Here is a 19000-nt window from a genome sequence, read left to right as displayed (position 1 = left end):
CTTGTATTGCCTTGCAAAATAGAAGCACTGACACTAGACTTCACTTCTGTTAAAAAATATCTTCCTTTACACCAACTATCCATGTCACGAAGGACAGACACTGTCAAAACTACAGTACAACGCGATACTCTAAAATAAGCTTGAAACTAAAGCTCATTCTCCCCCTTCCCCTGATTTCATGCAGAATGCAGTTGATTTTCTTCCACTTAGCAGATGAAGGTTGTTTTCTATTTGTACCTATTAGGAAACAACCCAGGGCAGCTCAGTTTAGTTTACATCCTTGTTTGTGCACTATCCTCACTGACAATGTCACAGCTAAAGTTTACTGCTCTAAAACCAACAGGAAAGGCTCACAGACATACAGCTGTGTCTTGCAAAAGTGGTAGCTCATTAGTTATAAATAGTTTATCATGAAGGGGGGAGAGAGAGAAAGAGATATTAAACTGCCTTAACCCAGTAAGATCGGTAGTTTGTTAGAAGGTGTAATTACATTGTGATTTCTCCGGCGTAAGTTTAAGGAAACAGAAGGACCAGCTGCAGACACTAAAAGCATCTGTTTTCCCCAGGTAAGCTTTCCAGTGCAATGATGTATATTAGCAGAACAGAATAGCAAAGTACAAAGAATACTTATGTTTTATAACAAGTTTGTAGAAATTTAAAGGAAGTGTCAAATTGGGGCCTAAAACTACTTGTCATTTGCTAAGATGCATACACCAAGACTCTTTTTTCTTCTACGTAAATATGAATGGATACTCCTCTTAAAAGGTTTGCAGTAAAATCCCAAACCACAGAACTATACCCATATGTTGCCAATGGACTGTTTCAGAAAAGGAAACATTTGGATTGAATCCTTGTTAAGTCAGTAGTAAAGTGTAAAAAGACAGACACACAATCCTCCCAACACTTGCTGTTTTTTAGCATTCTACTCTTGAGAGAGGAAGAAAAAAATTCAGTCCTGCTTTAAGGTATCACATCGCAAGGTGTGACTGCAGCTGACACAGACATAACTAATGTGACAAAAGCATGGACATCAGGCAAGGCACAGCGTTAGCAGCTCAGGACACTGGGCGAGTGCTACGCAGCTACAGCCTGGGCCACCACATGTGCTCCTACCAATACAGAAGCCACCTAGACAAACACACGCTTTGGGGCAGACATCCCCACATGTTCTTAGCATGCATGCAGACAAGCGTGGAGGTATTGACTCCCATCAACACCAATGCATCTAAGTGGGCACCAACACTTTCAGCTGATGAGCACAGTTTTTATTGATCCAAGAAAGAAATGTGTACTATACACTATGAACAACTTCTCTCTGGGAGAAGCTTCATATATTTAACACAACACCACCTTAAGATACACTTGTTCTTTGTGAGAAAACTCCAGGAAGTATTTTCCAGTTTGCCCATTGGCAAGTGTAAAAAACACTTACAGTAGAAGCAAACAAAATATGTCAGCATCCTTCCCAATAGAGGAATAAATAGATGCTGTTCTTCAGCAGGCTGACTCACTCAGGGGAAAAAGATCAGACTACTTTATCATGGTAAGAGAACAGGAAAATAAAAAGCAGCAGCATCCCCTCTGGGAAGGCATTTGAGAGGTGAAAACTGCAGCACAGTTGTGCAGTTTGCTAGTTCCAGTTCTCAGGCTTTGCCATCCAGTCATTCCTACCACACAGGCTGCAGAGGTCACTTTATTCCCAAAATTAGGGAAGAGAAACTACAGTGAACATTTTCAGTGACTTTCTATGCAGCCTTTACCTCTAGGTTCAGGGAACTAAGCCTAGGTGTTTAAATCCCCCTGAGAGTCATTGGCCTATTCAGTAAATGGAGTCTAGTGGGTATTTGTCCACTTCCTCCACCCCACACACCGCCTCCCAAAGTACAGGCTACAAGCGGCCAGTTCTCTAAACTCCGCCAACGGTTCTGATCAGATTCCTACTGGCTACAGCGGGAGCTTAGACACCTAGCACGCAGGCAGACGCCTATGTTTAGATGTGCGAACCTCGAGCTACAACTCATCCCTTGTGCCAGCTGCAAGAGCCTGAAGAGCATACAAGGCAGTTGGAGTCCACTGTCAGAAGCCCAAAAAAGCTTAGAGTGAGATTCCATAGATGCTAGAAAGCAGCAACATCACACATATGCAGTACCAGATCTCATGCTGGGAGCTAGATGGGTTACTTGCATTAAGTCTTTCTAGAGTTTTGAGCAATGCAAAAAAACCAAACTTGACACATTCTTTAGTGTTGTTTTTATGGTTACTGTTGTCTTGTACAGACTTCCCTCCCTATGCTTGTACTAAAGGAAACATCCACCCACAGTTCAAGTGTATTATACCTTGATGAAGGCCTCACCTCTTCCCTTAACCCTAGGGAAGCTGGCGAGTTTTAGCATTGTTGAGCAGGAGGGAAACAAAAGCCAGTCCTGTTTTACTGGAGCCTGCTATCTCCAATCTATACTCTTCAAGAACCAAGATCCTCCAGAATCCAGTTGGGTCTACAGATTTCTCCAAGATGCACAGAAAAGAACCACAGCTTGTCTCATCAAGGGGACACCTTCTCAAACCATTTAAAAATCTCTTGGAACTACAAGCGTTTCAACCTAAAAGCTATACATATGCCATGGAGAGCAGAATCCTATGTTAAAAAGGATAGCTCTAGATACTTCAAGACATCACAAACAACAGTTACTTCAGACTACTTGCAATGAAGTGCTATAGATGAATCTTAAAGTAACGAAGAAGAAAGGCAGAAGCAGAGTTAGTGTTAGATAAACAGCATCTTAAAAATATATATTGGTAGGAGGAAACATATTTAACTGAAGCAGTGCATGTGACTTTAATAGTCAGACTTCCCTGAGAAATTCTGAGGGTGAAAAAATGTGCTGCTTACGAAGAGTTTATCTGTTAAAGAAATGGCATTTAATTCAGGGTGAGATTCTGGCCCCCAAAAAAAGCAACAGCAAAAACCCTGTGGACTTAAGCAGGTCAGTACTTTACTCTCCGTTTCACCGCTCTTAACCTTTGTCTGAAGTAGAGACAGGTATTTTCCCATTGCCCAACCCCCCACGTTGTAATCAGTGGAGTTTTCATATTCTAACCCTCACTGCAAAAAATGTTAAACTACAAGGACTCAGTTAGGCATAGATATACATACAGAGTTATTCTCTGCTATGCTTTTATTAAGTTCCGAGACAGACTTACCTTCCAGGTATAAATAATTTTTCCATTTCTTTCAACATTTACAACATAGAGTGCTGATGAATTCTCAGAAGCATCTGAAATGATAAGTATCAAAAGGCATAGGATATTCATTTGAGCTGGTTCATCATACAATTTATGCAAAATTAAGCAAAGATACTATATACATTTTTACATATAAATACTTCTTTGTACATGCCAAAACTACTCCGTTCTGGAAAGAAAGAGAGAATATTTCTTATACTGTGATTTAAATCTGATAAACTTCAACACAAAATAATTAAGGGGCTTCAAAACACACAGGAAAGATTTACATAAACTCCTAACTCTTCATTATAATTGCGAGTTTAATGGCCGCTACCTTTTGTGATGAAAATGGAAGTAAGTGCTTTTTCACTATCTTCCATTCACAGAAAAAAAAAATATAAACAAATTGCATTTATCCATTATACACAACATGGGGTTCAAACAGTTAAATTGCACTCCAGTCCTCAGAACACTACAGGGAGATAGAACTAGCCCAAGGAAAAGTGTCACTTGCTCCCACCTGCCCCTTCAGCATCCCAAAGGAATGCCTGGAAATAAACTACATCTTCAGAGATTAGCTCTACAACAACATCCCCTCCCCGCCAAAACCAAAGAACCACGAGACTAAGCACCATATATATACATATATATTTATATATATGCAACATACCTACAGGTACAAGTGAATTAAGCAATGTAGGACAAGACATATGATGTGGGGTGTGAATGAAAGAGTAGGGTTAAAAGGGAAACAGATCAGCAGGAAGCTAGGATGGACACAGAAAGAGAAGAGCATATCTGGACAAAGCAGCACAAAATAAGTAATAAAGAAAAACACCAGAAAAAAAAAAGATAAAACGTCGTACTCAAGATGACAAAACCACATGCTTTCCTGATGCTGCTTTTCTGCTTTCTAACTGCCGCAGCCACCAAAAATGTGTTTATCTCAGATAGAAATTCCACTAAAGTAGAAATTTTGCCCTTAATAAGGTTGACAGCTGTGTGATTGGTCCTAGTTTTAAGATAAAGGTAGTGTGTGGTTCAGTAGGCATCAACAAAAAGAATTCTCCGCAACTCTCGGCAAGCATTTAGTCGAGTTGGACACTATTTACTTTGCAGTTATCACAAAGCATTGAAAGAAGACATGTGATAGTTTCACAAGCCTGATACTATGAACTGGCTTGTGCAGCTTGCAGTGATAAGAAAAAAACTTTTAACAAGTATTATCAGAAGGAAATAAATTCTATATTTTGTTGTGAGAGGACAATGAAAAACCTCAGTGTACGTTTAACACCACATCACTTTCTACTGGTTTCAGATCACTTGAAGTACACTACAATACCACTACATTAGGGCTAGCCTGTGACAACTGAGAAAGTCTCAGATAACCATATATTCTGCTCTTCTTTTAGTGGAAGCTTCCCAGAATTTAATCACCACCTCAAACTTTCAAGATGAGTCCACACTTCTCTCTTATACAATACTTCCTCAGAACAGAATTTAGCTAGAGAAGATGATCCACAAGAAATGTCCATGTCAATGAATTTCTCTATCACCCGACACAGGGATCTTGAAGGTGTTGAAAATGTTCCATGTCAGAAGTGGGTTTCATGTCACTGAACATTGTCGGTGGGAACACGGAGCCAAGGAAGAAGTGGCAATCATCTCTGCCCTTGGAAAGTCCTGCAGTAAACTCTGCATGTAGAATTACCACTTCTTCCTCATCCCCACAGCCGAGATCAGCAGATGAAGGGCTGCAAAAGAGCCAACCCAACCTGCCTGCCCCGCAAATAACTCTTATCAATGTACTCAGGAGAACGCAGTTTGATTTCCTGAAGGCCATTATATGCAGCTCATACAAAAATAAGTGGAATAAAGAGAACAAAGCTGGTTCTCTTCACCTGCCGCTCCCCTCCCATCATCACAGTTACTCCCAGCCCTCATTCAATTAGAAATTCTCACACGCTATCAAGGGCTTTCAAGTCCTCAGGAAAGAAAATAATACGAATAACTATAACATCTGAAACCACTGACACAAAAGTACCGTGACTCCTTAAAATTACTTGCTTTCTGTGAACAGGTATTTCTTTGATGTTTAAATGAATCTTTTAAAATTCCTACCTCCTGCCTTCACATTCCTAATACAACAGCACTACATCAGGCGAAAAAGTCAGTATACACAGACAAAAATTGAAATGCAATACAGCAATGCTGGTATCTGATCAGATGCACCTTCCAACCTAGATTCTTCTGATTCTGTATTACCAGGGGCATCTACTGAGCAAAGAGTCCATATTAAATTTTAAAAAGCTGAACACGATTGTCCCTTTCCCAAACACAAGTCAGCACCATTTTGAGATCGTTATGACATAACTGCATGGGTTAATTGACTCATTGAACTCATCACAGCTGAACTGATAGATTCATAGACAAATTGATTATGCGTGAAGAATTTCAGAATTTTACCTCAAACCCCTTCAGTACAGTTGTTCAATAAACTACCAAGTACCTGTGAAATAATTTTAACGGAGTTTGTAACCGATGGCTTGGTAAATAATTTTCTTTTATAAATAAGCTGATACTTTCTGGCACACCTCCAAAGAAGTTTTTATGAAACTATTTGATAAACCTCAACATGCGAAGCCAGTTAAATATTTTGAGTTAATTAAAAGCAACCAAAGGAGTTGAGGTTTCACACGATGCATCAACAACCATCTATTTCTACTGAAGTAACAATTATTTTTTTTTTTTAGACTAAGGTTTCCATCAGTTTCTGTAAAGCAGAACTAAGCCATCTGCCCTGCAGATGAATGAGAACAAACACAAGCAAAAAACCACAGGGCCAAGAATACAGTGGGGTCATTCTTTTTTTTCCAACCACTGCATCAAGCGCCCGCGACACTATCGCACACTGCTGTGACAGCTAACACTATCTAATTTTAACTAGCACTCATTTACCACGTAGACAGAAGTGTTTCTTCCCCTTCCCCCCCCCCCCCCCCGAAAGGGGAATAGCGTGGGAGAGGGAGTCATGCTAAAAGTCTCTTTGGGGGAAAGAAAAAAAAGGGAAAAAAGGGTGTGAAGAAGCAGAAGAAAGAAACGAGCTGTGGAGCGCAGCGGACGCGCGCAGGTGCTTTCGGCATGTGAGAAGTTCCTTGAAGACGCCAAGCTGCCCCTCCTCAAGCCGCCGGCACGGGAGGGACGAGACCCCTCGCAGTCCTGCGGCCGGGGGCGGGCGCGGCTCGCTCCTCCGGAGCCCGGCCGAGGGGGAGCCAGCGGCCGCTCCCCCGGCCCCTGCTCGGGAGGGGGTACCCCGCCGCCGCCAGCACCCCCGACCTCGCCGCGGCCGCAGGCGGCGCGGCCCAGCGCGCAGGCCCCTGGGGGTCTCGCCTCAGGCCCGGCTCCTCCGCCCGCGGGAAAGGGCAGCGCATCGAGGCGGCTGGGAGCGAGCGGGCGGCCGGAGGGAGGGAGGGAGGGCAGGGACTCTCCTCGGCCCTCCCCGGGGAGCGCCACCCGCCGCGGCGTTACCTAGGGCCGCGGCCCAACCCCGCGCCGCCAGCCAGGGGACCACATCCCTCTGCAGGTCAAACTCGGCTACCAGGTGAAGCAGCATAGCGCCCTCCTCTCGCCCCGGCCCGCCGGGGACGCGGAGAGGCACGCGGGGCGGCCCGCCGGCCCAGCACGGCCCCTCTCCGTTCCGGCTGCCCGAGCTCCCCGCCCCAGCGCACCGGCTCCGGCGGGGCGGCCGCCGCCATGATCCCGCCCCGCTCGGGCCGCCTCGGCGCCCATTGGGCGCGGCGGGTGTCACTCAGCTGGCGGCGGCGCGGAGTGGCTGGGCACGCTCCCGCCTCCCTCCGTCCTCCTCAGCCGGCGGCGGGGCGGGGCGGGGCGGGGCGGGCTCGCTGCGGGGCTGCGGCGGTGCCGGTCCCGCTCCGAGGCCCGGTGGTTGTCCGCGTCCTACCGGGGGACGGGAGCAGCGCGGACAGCGCCCCCGAGCCCCGCCACGGGGGGCAGCCTGCGCGCAGGTGAGCGGGGGCTTCAGGTGGTCTCGAAGGCCACCTTTGCCCGTTGGAGCTGGCGCCCAGGCCCCTCCCGAGGCGTGCTGGAAGAAGGGGTGATCCTTTTTGAAACTTCCCTCACGGAGTGACTCAGAGCGACTTAAGCAGTTGCCTGTGGGTGAGGTCTGGTGTCAGGCTTCAGCCGCTCCGTGTCCGCCGACCAGGAGGCCCCAGCCATCTGTTACCCTCCTCGCGTTCCCCCTGGAAGTGTTAGGTGTTTTCCAGAATTTCCAGCAGCGTCCCTGTTCTCTGCGATGATGCACTCCGCAATTGCGTGTTGAATAGGTCGAGTCTGTCTGTGCAGACTGCTTTGGCAGAGCTCAGGATGTCCTCTCAGACTAGGCCTGGCCTGATCCTGCTTTTCATCTGTCTACCACCAAAGGAGGTAAAGCTTAGTATAATCTTAGGGTTTTTTGTGGTTTGGTTGGTTGGGTTTTTTTTAGCTCTTGAAAATATTTGTAGTGCTGATAAGGTGGTACTCCATGGCTATCTATAGCCTGCCTGTAATTACCATTTCCCTTCTCACATGCGCTGGCTGATGTCAGCCAGCTAAAAGCAGCATAAAATGGATAGGCTGTAAGGGCACACACCACGATAGATGTACGCCGAGTACAGAACAGCTTGAGCCAGTTCTAAGAGGTAATCCAGTACCAGGTTTTTTCCCCTCATTGCTCAGCTTCGGAGCTATATAAAGACCAGAGGAGAATCAGGTACATCTGCAAAGTGTGGATGAAAGGCAAGTTGATAATCGAAATGCAAAGCAGACATATGCTTTCTCTCAAACTCCCTTTTTCCAACTTTTACAATTTTATCACAAGTTTCATAATCAGCATTCTTAAAGCTCCTTGGATCAAGTGGTTGTGCAAGAATTTCGACTTATATTTTCACTGTTGTGAAATAAAGCTTGAAAATGTGACTGGAATATTTATTTCAGAGGCAAAAGTAGAAAACAGACAAAAGGTGCCAAATGGATGCATTTTTTAAGAGATGAGGTGGGGCTAATTCATGATTATGAGTATTTCAGAATGTCAGAAGCGGAGAGGCAAGCAAAGGAGGGAAACAGAGCCAACAAAATGACTGATTCTGTAATTACTTACAAAAAGGGAAATTTTCACATGGAGAAAATCTCCTGTGCCCAGAGCTATAGAGTGCATTTAAGGCCAGGATGTGGCCAACTGGCAGAATTTTTGCTTCTGCTGTAAAGCAAAACAAAAAGAAATGTGGAGACGGGTCATAAAAGAGTCTACCTATAACAGCAGGCACTCCAAATGCAAAACAAAAAGAAAGAAAATATTGCTGCCTAGCGTGATGGTCCTGCATTTAAAAATAAAAACCAACCAAACAAAAAACAAAGCAGCTGTCACTGTTCTTTTGTTTCAAAATCAACCATGTCACTTATTATAGTTCTTGAAAGAGAGCCCACATAACTGATGGGTGAATTATTCTCTAATGTTTACAGACCGAGAATCATATGACAATGCTGTTCTTCTAGAGTATCTTACGCAATATGTGAAAGGCCTTTCGGACAGCAGGAGCTGCACGGAGTGAACCGGAGTAACTGCTGGGTGTGCGGTAGAACTTAAGCTGGTTAATATGAGTAAAGGAAATTGGAAACGTTCTTAGATGATGTGAGCTGGTGAGTAGCTATGCAGGCAAGTGGGTGTGAAGGCAATTCATTCACTTGTGGCCTATGCATAGGATCCATTCCACAGTCCTTATTTGGGGAAGGACTGGAAGAGTTTGTACAAGTTGCTGGAAGAGTTTGTACAAGTGAAGACTTCACTGTCAGGTGTGCAGTAGGAAAAACCTTTCTTGTTGAGGAAATAGTTAACAACAAAATTTCCCCTCAGACTGTGTTTTCACTGCAAAGGACTCTTCATTATTTTTGTATGCCCAATATGTTGGCATGATCTCACTGAAGTTTATAAATACACTTTCTCAAGGCTCCTGGCATAGAGTGGGACCTCACCTCCAGTGCACCATCGTGGGAACTCTGATGTTAGTCCCTGAAACCGAGCAAGATAAATTCTCTCAGGAGTTTCCCTATCATTCCAGTTAGAAGAAGGAAGTGGTAGCTTGACAGATGAAGAGATTTGAGAAATGGGAAGGGATGAGGTGATTCATGATGACTATCAGGATTTAGAGATACAGAAACATGAGAAGAGCAGCCACGTAGAGCTGGGGAAGACGGTACCAGCAGGTGCTGAAGGAATTGATAGGAGCAAGGATCCAGAACAGAAGGGAATGAGGAGAAGGGAATCTGGCAAGACAAGACAAAGGTTTGTAACCTGTGTAGAACTGAAGTCAGTCTTCCCAGAATTGAAGTCAGGATTCCTAAGTTCCTCTGTTGTCCAGCAAATGATTTGAAATCCACTATTTTCCAGTGGCTTATCCATACAAAAAGACAAGATATTACTTCTGCCAATTTCTTTGGTTCAAGTGGTAAAGGTTTCTTTGCAACTCTTAAAGGTCCAACACTGCTGATGACCCTTGGGAGTGTCATTATGATTCCATGGTGTAATTATCGGTGCTTTCTCAAAAAATCACACACAATTATACATAAAAATGACCGTAAAACCACTTGTGGTTTAGATAATAGTCTCATTTGTTGTATCTTCTTTCATTTCTAAGACATAATCCATGCTATGTACAAAATAAAAGGGGAATCTTAAGGAAAATGGACTGTATATACAAGATTAATGATATTTTAAAGAGAACTAATTAAGCTTGTATAAACAGTGCTTTTTTGGCAATTTCTCATTTTTAAGAGCTTAATTTACACTCATGATATACATTAGGAATACATATATCTGCATTCAGTTGCCAAAAATATATTTAAGAGAAAGCAGATGGTTTGCCTGCCTGTTTGTATGTTTATATAGTACAGAGGAAATACTTCCAATCAAATAAATGAGGTTCACAGTAAATGGAGAAAGCGATACAGTTTCTGAATTGCTTAACTTTAGCCGTCAGACTTTTTAAATTATCAGAGGAAACATGATAAAACGCTGACAAATGATGTCAGCATGAACCTTAAAATGAAACGCAGAGTGCCTGCTCACTGAAACGTGCAAGATAGATACCCCATCTTTCAAGAAACAACAGACAGTCGCAGATTTGGGGCTGTGCAGTCGTACATTTAAGGAACAAGCAAATGGTCTCGCATAAGACTTTGCAATGCCATGAAGAAAACTTAATCCACTGCTGCTCTTTCTCCTCAAGATACCACTAAGTGTTTGCTACAGCCACTGTCACCTGAATAGCACCTCATACTTTGAAGCAGGATGGGGTTTCTTCTTTCTCTTCCTGTGTTCCCATTGTTATCTGCTGTTTTTATTTTCTTGCTTCTACCTTTAATATCTATTTCCTTCACAACTGTAAAAAATAATACAGATTTAGAGCTCGTTATGTAAAGCTCATTATTCCCTAACCTATCAGTCTGGCTATGCACATTAGAGGCCATACCTACAGGCCCAGAGATCCAGGTTGAATTCCTAGAAGCACAACACATTCCTCAGAAACCACAAAGCTGACTCATTCGGAGTACTTCAAGTAATAACTCAGTACAGTGTATCATGCCACCTCAGCCCCGATACATAGAATTAAAAGCTTGATGCAGAAGCCGTAAGCATCTAAAAAACCCCTTACACTTCCTTCAGCAGGCTTTGAATTAAGACAGAGGGCCTGATGTATTCTTGATAACATCTGCCAACTTTGCTAGGTGGAGAAAGAAGCTCTTGGTTTAAAAAAAAAAAAACAAATTCATATCTCTGCCAAGTGAAATTAATGTTTTAACCCATTTCTGACTTTTGCTTCCTTTTTGTTTGAACCATGAAACCAAATAGTGAATTTCACTTTCTATTTATACGCAGTTTCCCTTTCTGATTATCACGCTCAGTTAGTTTGGGTTTCTAGAGCCAGGCTGAAGCTGTGTGCAGGCACAGGAGCTGATCACGATAGAGCAACCTCTGGGATAGGGATGTGAAACTAAAGCTCTTAGAAAAAAATGATTACATTTTTCTATTTTTTTTTTTCAATCAGGAATCTGTTCCCACCTTAGTAATGGGAGGATCTCCCTCAAATTTTTAGCTGGAGTGGGTCTTGACCATAGTCAGGCAAATCATCAGAAAACAGTAGTGGCCCTACTGATTGCATTGTAATCAGCATCAGCATTTTTTACCCCTAACAACAATGTTTGTGCTAATGGCATATGTGCCTATCATCCCTTTTCAAACAGTTCATGTGGCAGGAATTACAAAATCATACCTTGAAACCAGTGTGGGGCTGGTGAGGCATTGGCCCCTCTCCTGGCATTGACAGATGTAACATACCTTTCAGTTCTTGCAACAGAATAAAGCTTTGTTCATGGAAAAAAAAACACACGGAACCATAAATCATCAGTGTGTTCCGCACCAGGAAATTATACTTAAGACTTCTTACAAAGAATGAATATCTGAAATAATTATTTAAACACATGACAGCCTGGCAAACAGCTCATGACTTCTTTGGGAAATACTGCTTACTGAGGGCAACCTCTTTTCCCGCCGTTCTAGCAACAGAGGGTTTATTGTCATCGTGTCTAGACAGTTGTTTCCTTGAAGAGTGTTTTCAGCCAAATACAAAATACATAAATAAATTGTTTTCCTCAAGGAGGTGGTCAATATGTTTATTAAACCCTCTAGGAAACACAAATACGGTGCAATTAGAAATCAATATTTCGGCAGTAAAAATAAAAGCTGCAATTCAAGGGTGGTAATGTAAAATACCTTTATTTCAGTGTGTGAGAACAACATTTTTTCAGTATCTTCAATCACAGAATATCAACACAAATCGGAGTAGTTTCACTGAAGTCAGTCAGTATCCGTTACAGATGCCAGTGCTTCATGGATGTTTTTTAATATGCTTTGTTTAATTATTAATCATAGGAAATAGTCTTTTCACTACTAAGGAAAAAATTCCATCTTGCTATTCATGCCCATATTGAACAGCACCTTCTCCTTTTAAATAGCTTCATTGAAGTCAGTAACATGCTCAAGCCAATAACATATTTAAAGTCAACGAGGCTTCTGAAACAATTAGGGTATTCCTCAAAGCGAGGGAGGGGAAGAGAACGGGACCTAACGAAGGCCCTGACTGTCATCCAAGTGGCCTTTTTGTTTCCGCCGGTTCTCCCTCCGTGGCCCAGGCTCTGAGGCTCCTTTGTTCTTGCCACAGAATAACCCCTGCTAGCGCTGATGAAAGCTCTGTGAGCGCACACTGTCTCAACAGCTGTTGAAGGAGCTCTTTGCTCTGTGTTTATTCTTCCAGCTACAGCCTCATTAGGACTCGTCAGTAGTGTTTAGAAACTTGCCCTTTTTCCCTTTGTGATCTTTCCGTTTTGACTTCATTTTGCATTGCAAGAGAACAGTGTCAATACTCCACAACAGACTTGCAACTCTTTCGGGAACAGATACAATAATGCATTTATCAGCAGATCAGTTCTAATTTCTTTCACTTTTTAGGTGTGTTTTCATTGTCATTTTTATAGTAAAATAGAAAAGAAATGTTTAGCACAAATGGATTCCTTTGAATTGCAAGGCATGGTAGAGTGGAGACTACAGACAGGGACAGCACAGGATGAACGCATCAGTTGAATTTCATCTCACTGAGCTTCAGCGGTTTTGAAACCAGGGTTCTCATATGAGCTCTTTGTCTAGGCTCCTTCTAGTTAATGAAGAAAGATAAGAGCTGCAGAGGGCAATTGATACAACCTGGTTTACCACTTATTTTAAGGTGCATTTTGCATAATCCAAACCAATTGTAGATGCTGGGTCTCCTGTCCCCTCCCATCTGCTGTCAGGCCTACCAGGAATGTGCAGCTGGAGGCCTGGAGGAAAGCATGACTGTCCCTTTCTGCCTCTGCCTGCAATTAGATCGCATGCAATGTAATATGGAAGGGGGCCCTGAGGGTGTGGTTTGATGAGCAGCTGATCTAACAACTCGTGACTGTTGAAAGGGTGGTCCCAGACTTCCTTCTCTTCTCATTGCTTTGCTTCCCACCCTCATCCCCAGGACATCGAGCCTCTTTGTTTGCCAGCTCTGCTGCACATCTGACGCCTCTCCGATCCAACTCTGCTTGCTAACCCACTAAAATCTATTTACTCTTTTTTAATGGTTTAATTTTCTGCCAGGTTATGAAGGTGTCTCCGGTCACAGAAGGCTTTACAAGTGCCACAGCCATTGCAAAGGGAAGTGGTGGTAGCCTGCAGCTGGCAGCAGGGAGGGGAACAGAGGAATAGAAGACGACCTCCCTGTATTGGCAGCAGTGAAGTGTCAGACCCACATGGCTCATTCAGAGCCTTTGCCAAACACTTTCCTCTAACTCTCAGGTTGAAAGAAACAGTTGTTTTGGCCCAGCATTCCTCCTGTCCGTTGCCCAGCCACCACTGGCATAGTTTCCAGACCAGAGAACTCATCCAACTGAAAAATAACCTTGAGGGGAGAAAGGACGAGGTGGGAGGGACTGCTTTCAGTAACATCACCCATCAAGTTTACTGAACCCTTATGCCAACAAAAATGAAGATAGAATAGCATAGAGTAGAATAGAATAGAATAGAATAGAATAGAATAGAATAGAATAGAATAGTTCAGTTGGAAGGGACCTACAATGATCATCTAGGTATTCTACAGAACTGGTAACAAACCACTCATGCTGGGCAAAGGGCCTTGGGGAAACTGCTTTTCCCATTTTTGGTGCTCAGTTAGGCCAGTTTAAGTTTGTGCCAAACTACAGCCTTAGGATGTCCATGGAGGCACCTGCTTCTCTCGACTTACAGTAAAAGGAGTCTAGGTATCAGCTCTTAGCTGATATAAGTCAGGCAAGTAAATCCCATTCTCAACATCCTTGGCCTGGTTTCCTATTTCCATTCAGAACCAATAGAAACCACTAGTTTTTAATACCTTGTTTCTACACTGTAACAACCATTCCTTTGATACAGTGCAACACTTTTTAAATACATTCAAATTATTCTCTCAAAATCTGAATACATTTCCTTGGCACATCCTAAAAATATCTCTTATTTATTATATGTGCTGGTTCCAAACAAATGTCACATTAATAAGCGGAGAGGGTTGGGTAGGTCTACGTCATGAGTCACGCAGTGGTTTCTTTTTTCCAAAATACTTCCAGAATTCAATCTGACCTCTTTTAACAATGAACTATTTATAGGATTCATAAGGGCCTTATCCTCCAACCCTGACTCAGCCAAAACTCACCACTGACCTTGACCTCCTGTAGTCTATTCTTATAGCCTTACTCATGTGAGGAGCTTTTATTCGCTGACCTGACTTGGGGAATGTATTCTCATGAGTATGATTTTGCAGGCTTGGTTCCCAGCTCAGTGGGACTTGGTAAATGTCACAGAATCAAGTCCTAAGGATGCATATATTATTTTTACAATGTTATAAATACAAAAAACAGGGAAAAATATGCAGCTAAGTTCTGCTTCCAGTACCACAACAATAAACTGAGTGTAATTACATTAGGTTTATAGAGCTACAAATGAAAGCATTGAATTCTCCTTATTTTGGAAGACAGTGCATATATTTTTAGAAGAAAGCAGTCACTAAGTTTCTGAATCATAACAATTATTACTAAATAGTTGTTTTTTCTCAACAAGATATAATTGTTTTCACGTAGAATATTGTTGCAGTGTTAGGTGATTAACTAGCACAGTATGACAATGGCAATTTTTTTCTGTATTTTTGGCATCTTCTCTGTAATATCTAAAAAACTCTTGATCTATAACTAGTGTCAATGTCCCTAATAATTTTCTATTTTTCATTCTGATACAAGATGATACATTTTTAGAAGCTAATATATTGTCATTAGTAGAGCTGGATAACAAGATGCGTTGTCTGTATCAAAAAAATACTCTTAGCAGTCTACTATCTTTCAGTTTGTTTGAATGACTCTTCCAATTATAAAGGTTATAAATAGGTATACTTGATGTGTCTTCTTTCCAACATATATTGTGTTACATATCTCTTTAATGTTCTTTCTTGTTTTCTCACTTTAAAGTGGAAGAGTCCAACTTTTTAGGTGCTTTTGTAAGTCCCCAGTGCTTTTTTCATTCACATCTGAACCACTTCTTTTTATTTCCCTATATCTTATTGTATGTGGTGAAAGTATATTTATTATATACTTGGATCACCGGTATATTATATGGTGGTCTTTTGTAACTCCTGTATTTTATTTGCTCTTTAGAATATAAGCGTGCAATGAACAGGTGCCTTCAGTTAGCTGTCTGCTACGATGCCTAGGCCTCTTTCTTGAGCAGTTACAGTAAAGGTGGGATCCATTTTGTTTATCAGTAATTGAAGGAGTTCCTTGGAATCAGCACTGTCATGCATTTATCAGCATTTGACTTTATCTGTCTGTATTGCCAGTTAGCCTAGTTTCACCAGCCCTTGGAACTTCTTGTACTCTTTTATAGTTCTAAGTGAACTTTGTAAAAAAAATTGGTAATCTGCCAATGTTGCCAATGTACAACATCCTTATTTTTCCAGGTATACTAAAGTATAGATAGATACCTCCCCAAAGCTGAGTGGTAGCGTTTCATTCTACAGTCGTTGCCTTCCTCTATATACTTCGTGAGATGACCTGATCATCGTGATAGCAGCGCAGCTTCTTCAAGGTTTGCTTGGAGATCATGTAAAATGTGCAGAGTTTAGCATCCTTCTCCTCTTGTTTCTTTTCCTAGCTTCTTCACACTGTGAGCGTAATTGCCACAACTCACTGTTAAAAAAAAAAGGCTCGGAGGCACATACATCCTTCCTTGCTTCTGAAGACCCACAAACTTCAGGGGCACAGGCAGAAAGGAGGTGCCCTTTATCAGCCATGTTGGAAGCTGACGCTCAGCTTTTCTTCTCTCCCAAGACCAGGCCAAGGCCGTGGTGGAAAGCAGACCATGTCTGCCCTAACTATTCCATTACTGGCATCAGAGGAGACAGTTCTGCTACTGAACCTCAGGACAATTCTTGTCAGCCAGGTCAATACTTACAAGCAATATCTACAAGGGGACTTGCTTGCTTATTGTATGAATGCTCCACATGGATAAACACTACTCTTAGACCTGGATTCAGCTCTTCTATCCGTTCCAGCTCCTTCATGTAGTCCTCATGCTTAATGGCCATTGACCCTAATGTCCTACAAGCAGCAGTCTTCATGCCTTGTCATTTATTTTTTTCTGAGTTCTCCAGCTTCCCTCCATTCCCTCCAAAACGTGTCTGCCATATCTGTGCCAAGTTCCCTACAAGCACATACTGGCCAGCCTCTTCTTCCATCTTTTCCTCTGCACACTCCTCTCCGTTAATCCCAATCAGCAAACAGAAGCATTGAAATCCTCATATCTGACATGCTTACAGCTGCCCATCTACCCTGGTGTTTCATCTAAAGCCTTCTTTTTTTCTTTCCTCCCTCTTTCTCTCATTTTGGGCTACTGTCTCCTCATTCCACTACAAATGCCACCAATCCCAAACAGAGGAATGCTGCAACTGGGTTTGATCTTCCCGCAGCACTACTTAATTGTTCTTGTCACGGCAGGAGTACAGAAATTGAAAATGTATTTAAAATTGCATGTGGATTGCATTGCCGTACCTTCAGAAGTCGTCAGTTCCAAATGCTTCTGAGAAAGGTGCAAGAAGCCCTGCGGCTGTTGAATAAAGATATTCTGCACCTGTCTTGGATGTTAGGTTTCACTCCGATCTCTAATAGTCAGAGACTGATTTATGCCTCAAAGTCTAACATTTAATATTCCAGGGTATTCAGTTTAATTAGAACTCTGCATGTTCTTGAAATCCATAGAAATGTTTAATTCTTTTTTAACTTTTGGACTCAATGACCTTTTTTATCCACAGTCTAATTACAGGGTACATGAGAAGTAAGAGAGAAGTAAGAAAGAGAATTATTTAAGAAACTGCCATCATTTAATTGCTTTGAATTAAATTCAAACTCCTGCTCTATCTTCCCTGTAGCACTTTTTAGTCTTCTGTGCTCTTTCCTAAGTTAATCACAATAAATCTTTTAAATTTGTCTTCAGAGAAGATGCTTTCCATGCTCTGGATCATTCTTATAACCTTTCCTGAACGTCTTCTGAAGAGGGACCTTGAAAAACTTTCTTTAAGAAACAGAAATAAGGTATATACACTTGTTTTTCCATTTTGTCAGCACACTTAGATGATAAGGAGCATCGTTTTCCTTTACACGGGCAGAGCTGTTTGTCCTATCATGCTCATGGTTAGGCCTTTTGTCAGTCTGTCATTAGAGACTGTGTCAACCACTCAACCTTGTGATAGAGACTCTCATAATTCCTAGAAATCTCTTTTTTTGTCTTAATTTTGTAGATATATACACATGCTACAGACTTATGATGCTGTTAGATAATTAGATGATTTAAATGCGAATGTTTGTATATTAGCTCATGAACTTTCTCATTCTTAAAGTGTGGTTGGATGTATCCTGCCTGGTTTTTATTTTAAATTTATCGGTTTATATTAACATCTATGTTATTTACTCTGTAATCCTTCTGCTGTTGTTGTATTTTTATTATGGGAAAAATATGATTTTAACCAATGTTCTCTGCTGGGAAAAAACCTAAACAGGGGTGATTATTTGTTTTGCATAAAACTTCAGACTGACTGTGCTGGTCAGATCAAAGTTCCATCTAACTAGCATCTCACCTCTGACAGTGGCCAGTAATAGATGCTAAGAGAAAGCATATATAAAACCATAAAAGATTATATTTCCTTCCGTTGTAACTCTTCCAGATTATAAAAAGCAGGGATCAAGACAATCTGGAACCTATTAACTATTATGGCATCCAAAAAATCCTGTGACAATTAGTTTAATGGTTTAATAAATGTGAAAAAGTACATCTGTGTATTTAATTCTCTTGCCTGATAATTGTGTGATGTACTCTAGTTTTTATATCAAGAAAAATAGTGCATAATCATTCTCTAATCAAGATTTTATATAAATTTATCATGTTTTCCTTCCCTATCATCTTTATTCCAAGGTGAGGAGCCTATTTAATGTCTCTTCATGTAAAATCTATCCTCTACCGCTTATCATCCTTATTACACTTGTTTGTGTTTTTCTATGACTGCATATTGTATCTGAAATTGGATACAGAGGCTTTATTCTTTGTAATTGTTGTTTTTATTTTCTTGGGAGTCTCATGGATCCATAATTTGTATCTTTAATATTGTAATAAAGTTCCCTGTAATTACGTCAATGCCTGTTTGCTTGTCAAATTCTCGCCTAGGTCTTCTGATTTCCATTTTATACTTTACTTTCCATAAGTATCCTTTATGAAGGCATGTAAATGAGTGGTTTGCTTTTCACAGGCACAAAAGCCATCTAACGTTAATTATCAATTGTAGTTCACACATTGGCTTTTTGTTGCAGTCCCTGTGTACCTGTCAGGGCTGGCTTTAGCCCTAGGGAAGGCAGCAGCTCTCTAGGACGGCAGACTGGTGGGGACAGCAAAGTCACTGTAGAAACAGTCTGTGCTTGGCACCATCCACACTGAAGGCTTCAGAATATCAAGAGGAACTGACTTCCTCAGCCCCAATAGTAAGACACCGTAGCATCATGTGAACCCCATGAGGTTCAACAAGGCCAAGTGCAAGGTCCTGCACCTGGGTCAGGGCAACCCCCAGTATCAATACAGGCTGGG

General features: G+C 41.9%; 1 protein-coding gene and 1 long non-coding RNA gene across 6 annotated transcripts in view; one reads left to right on the top strand and one right to left on the bottom strand.

The window, feature by feature from the left end:
• GSAP (gamma-secretase activating protein) overlaps nucleotides 1–6961 on the bottom strand; it is a 47169-nt gene extending 40208 nt beyond the window's left edge. For 4 of the 5 annotated variants that reach the window (XM_087768000.1, XM_087768003.1, XM_087768004.1 and 1 more), the window contains exons 1-2: nucleotides 6754–6961; nucleotides 3202–3275 (exon numbers count right to left, since the gene is read on the bottom strand). In XM_087768000.1, the coding sequence (XP_087624126.1) occupies nucleotides 3202–3275; nucleotides 6754–6838 (159 nt within the window). In that variant the 5' untranslated portion in view covers nucleotides 6839–6961. Of the gene's footprint in view, nucleotides 1–3201; nucleotides 3276–3895; nucleotides 4417–6753 lie in introns of those variants that run through there. The other variant, XM_087768001.1, reaches the window with a different exon arrangement.
• A 169-nt stretch (nucleotides 6962–7130) lies between these two features.
• LOC148054502 (uncharacterized) lies at nucleotides 7131–18489 on the top strand. Its single transcript, XR_015707012.1, has 3 exons — nucleotides 7131–7668; nucleotides 8743–8919; nucleotides 13454–18489. It is a non-coding gene; the product is annotated as an uncharacterized LOC148054502 (long non-coding RNA).
• Nucleotides 18490–19000: the final 511 nt, after the last annotated feature.

Source organism: Nipponia nippon, unplaced genomic scaffold (assembly GCF_047370975.1).
Source record: "Nipponia nippon isolate SJK-2023a ecotype South Korea unplaced genomic scaffold, ASM4737097v1 scaffold_3, whole genome shotgun sequence".
Classification (NCBI taxonomy): domain Eukaryota; kingdom Metazoa; phylum Chordata; class Aves; order Pelecaniformes; family Threskiornithidae; genus Nipponia; species Nipponia nippon.
This window is presented reverse-complemented; position numbering and strand designations above follow the sequence as displayed.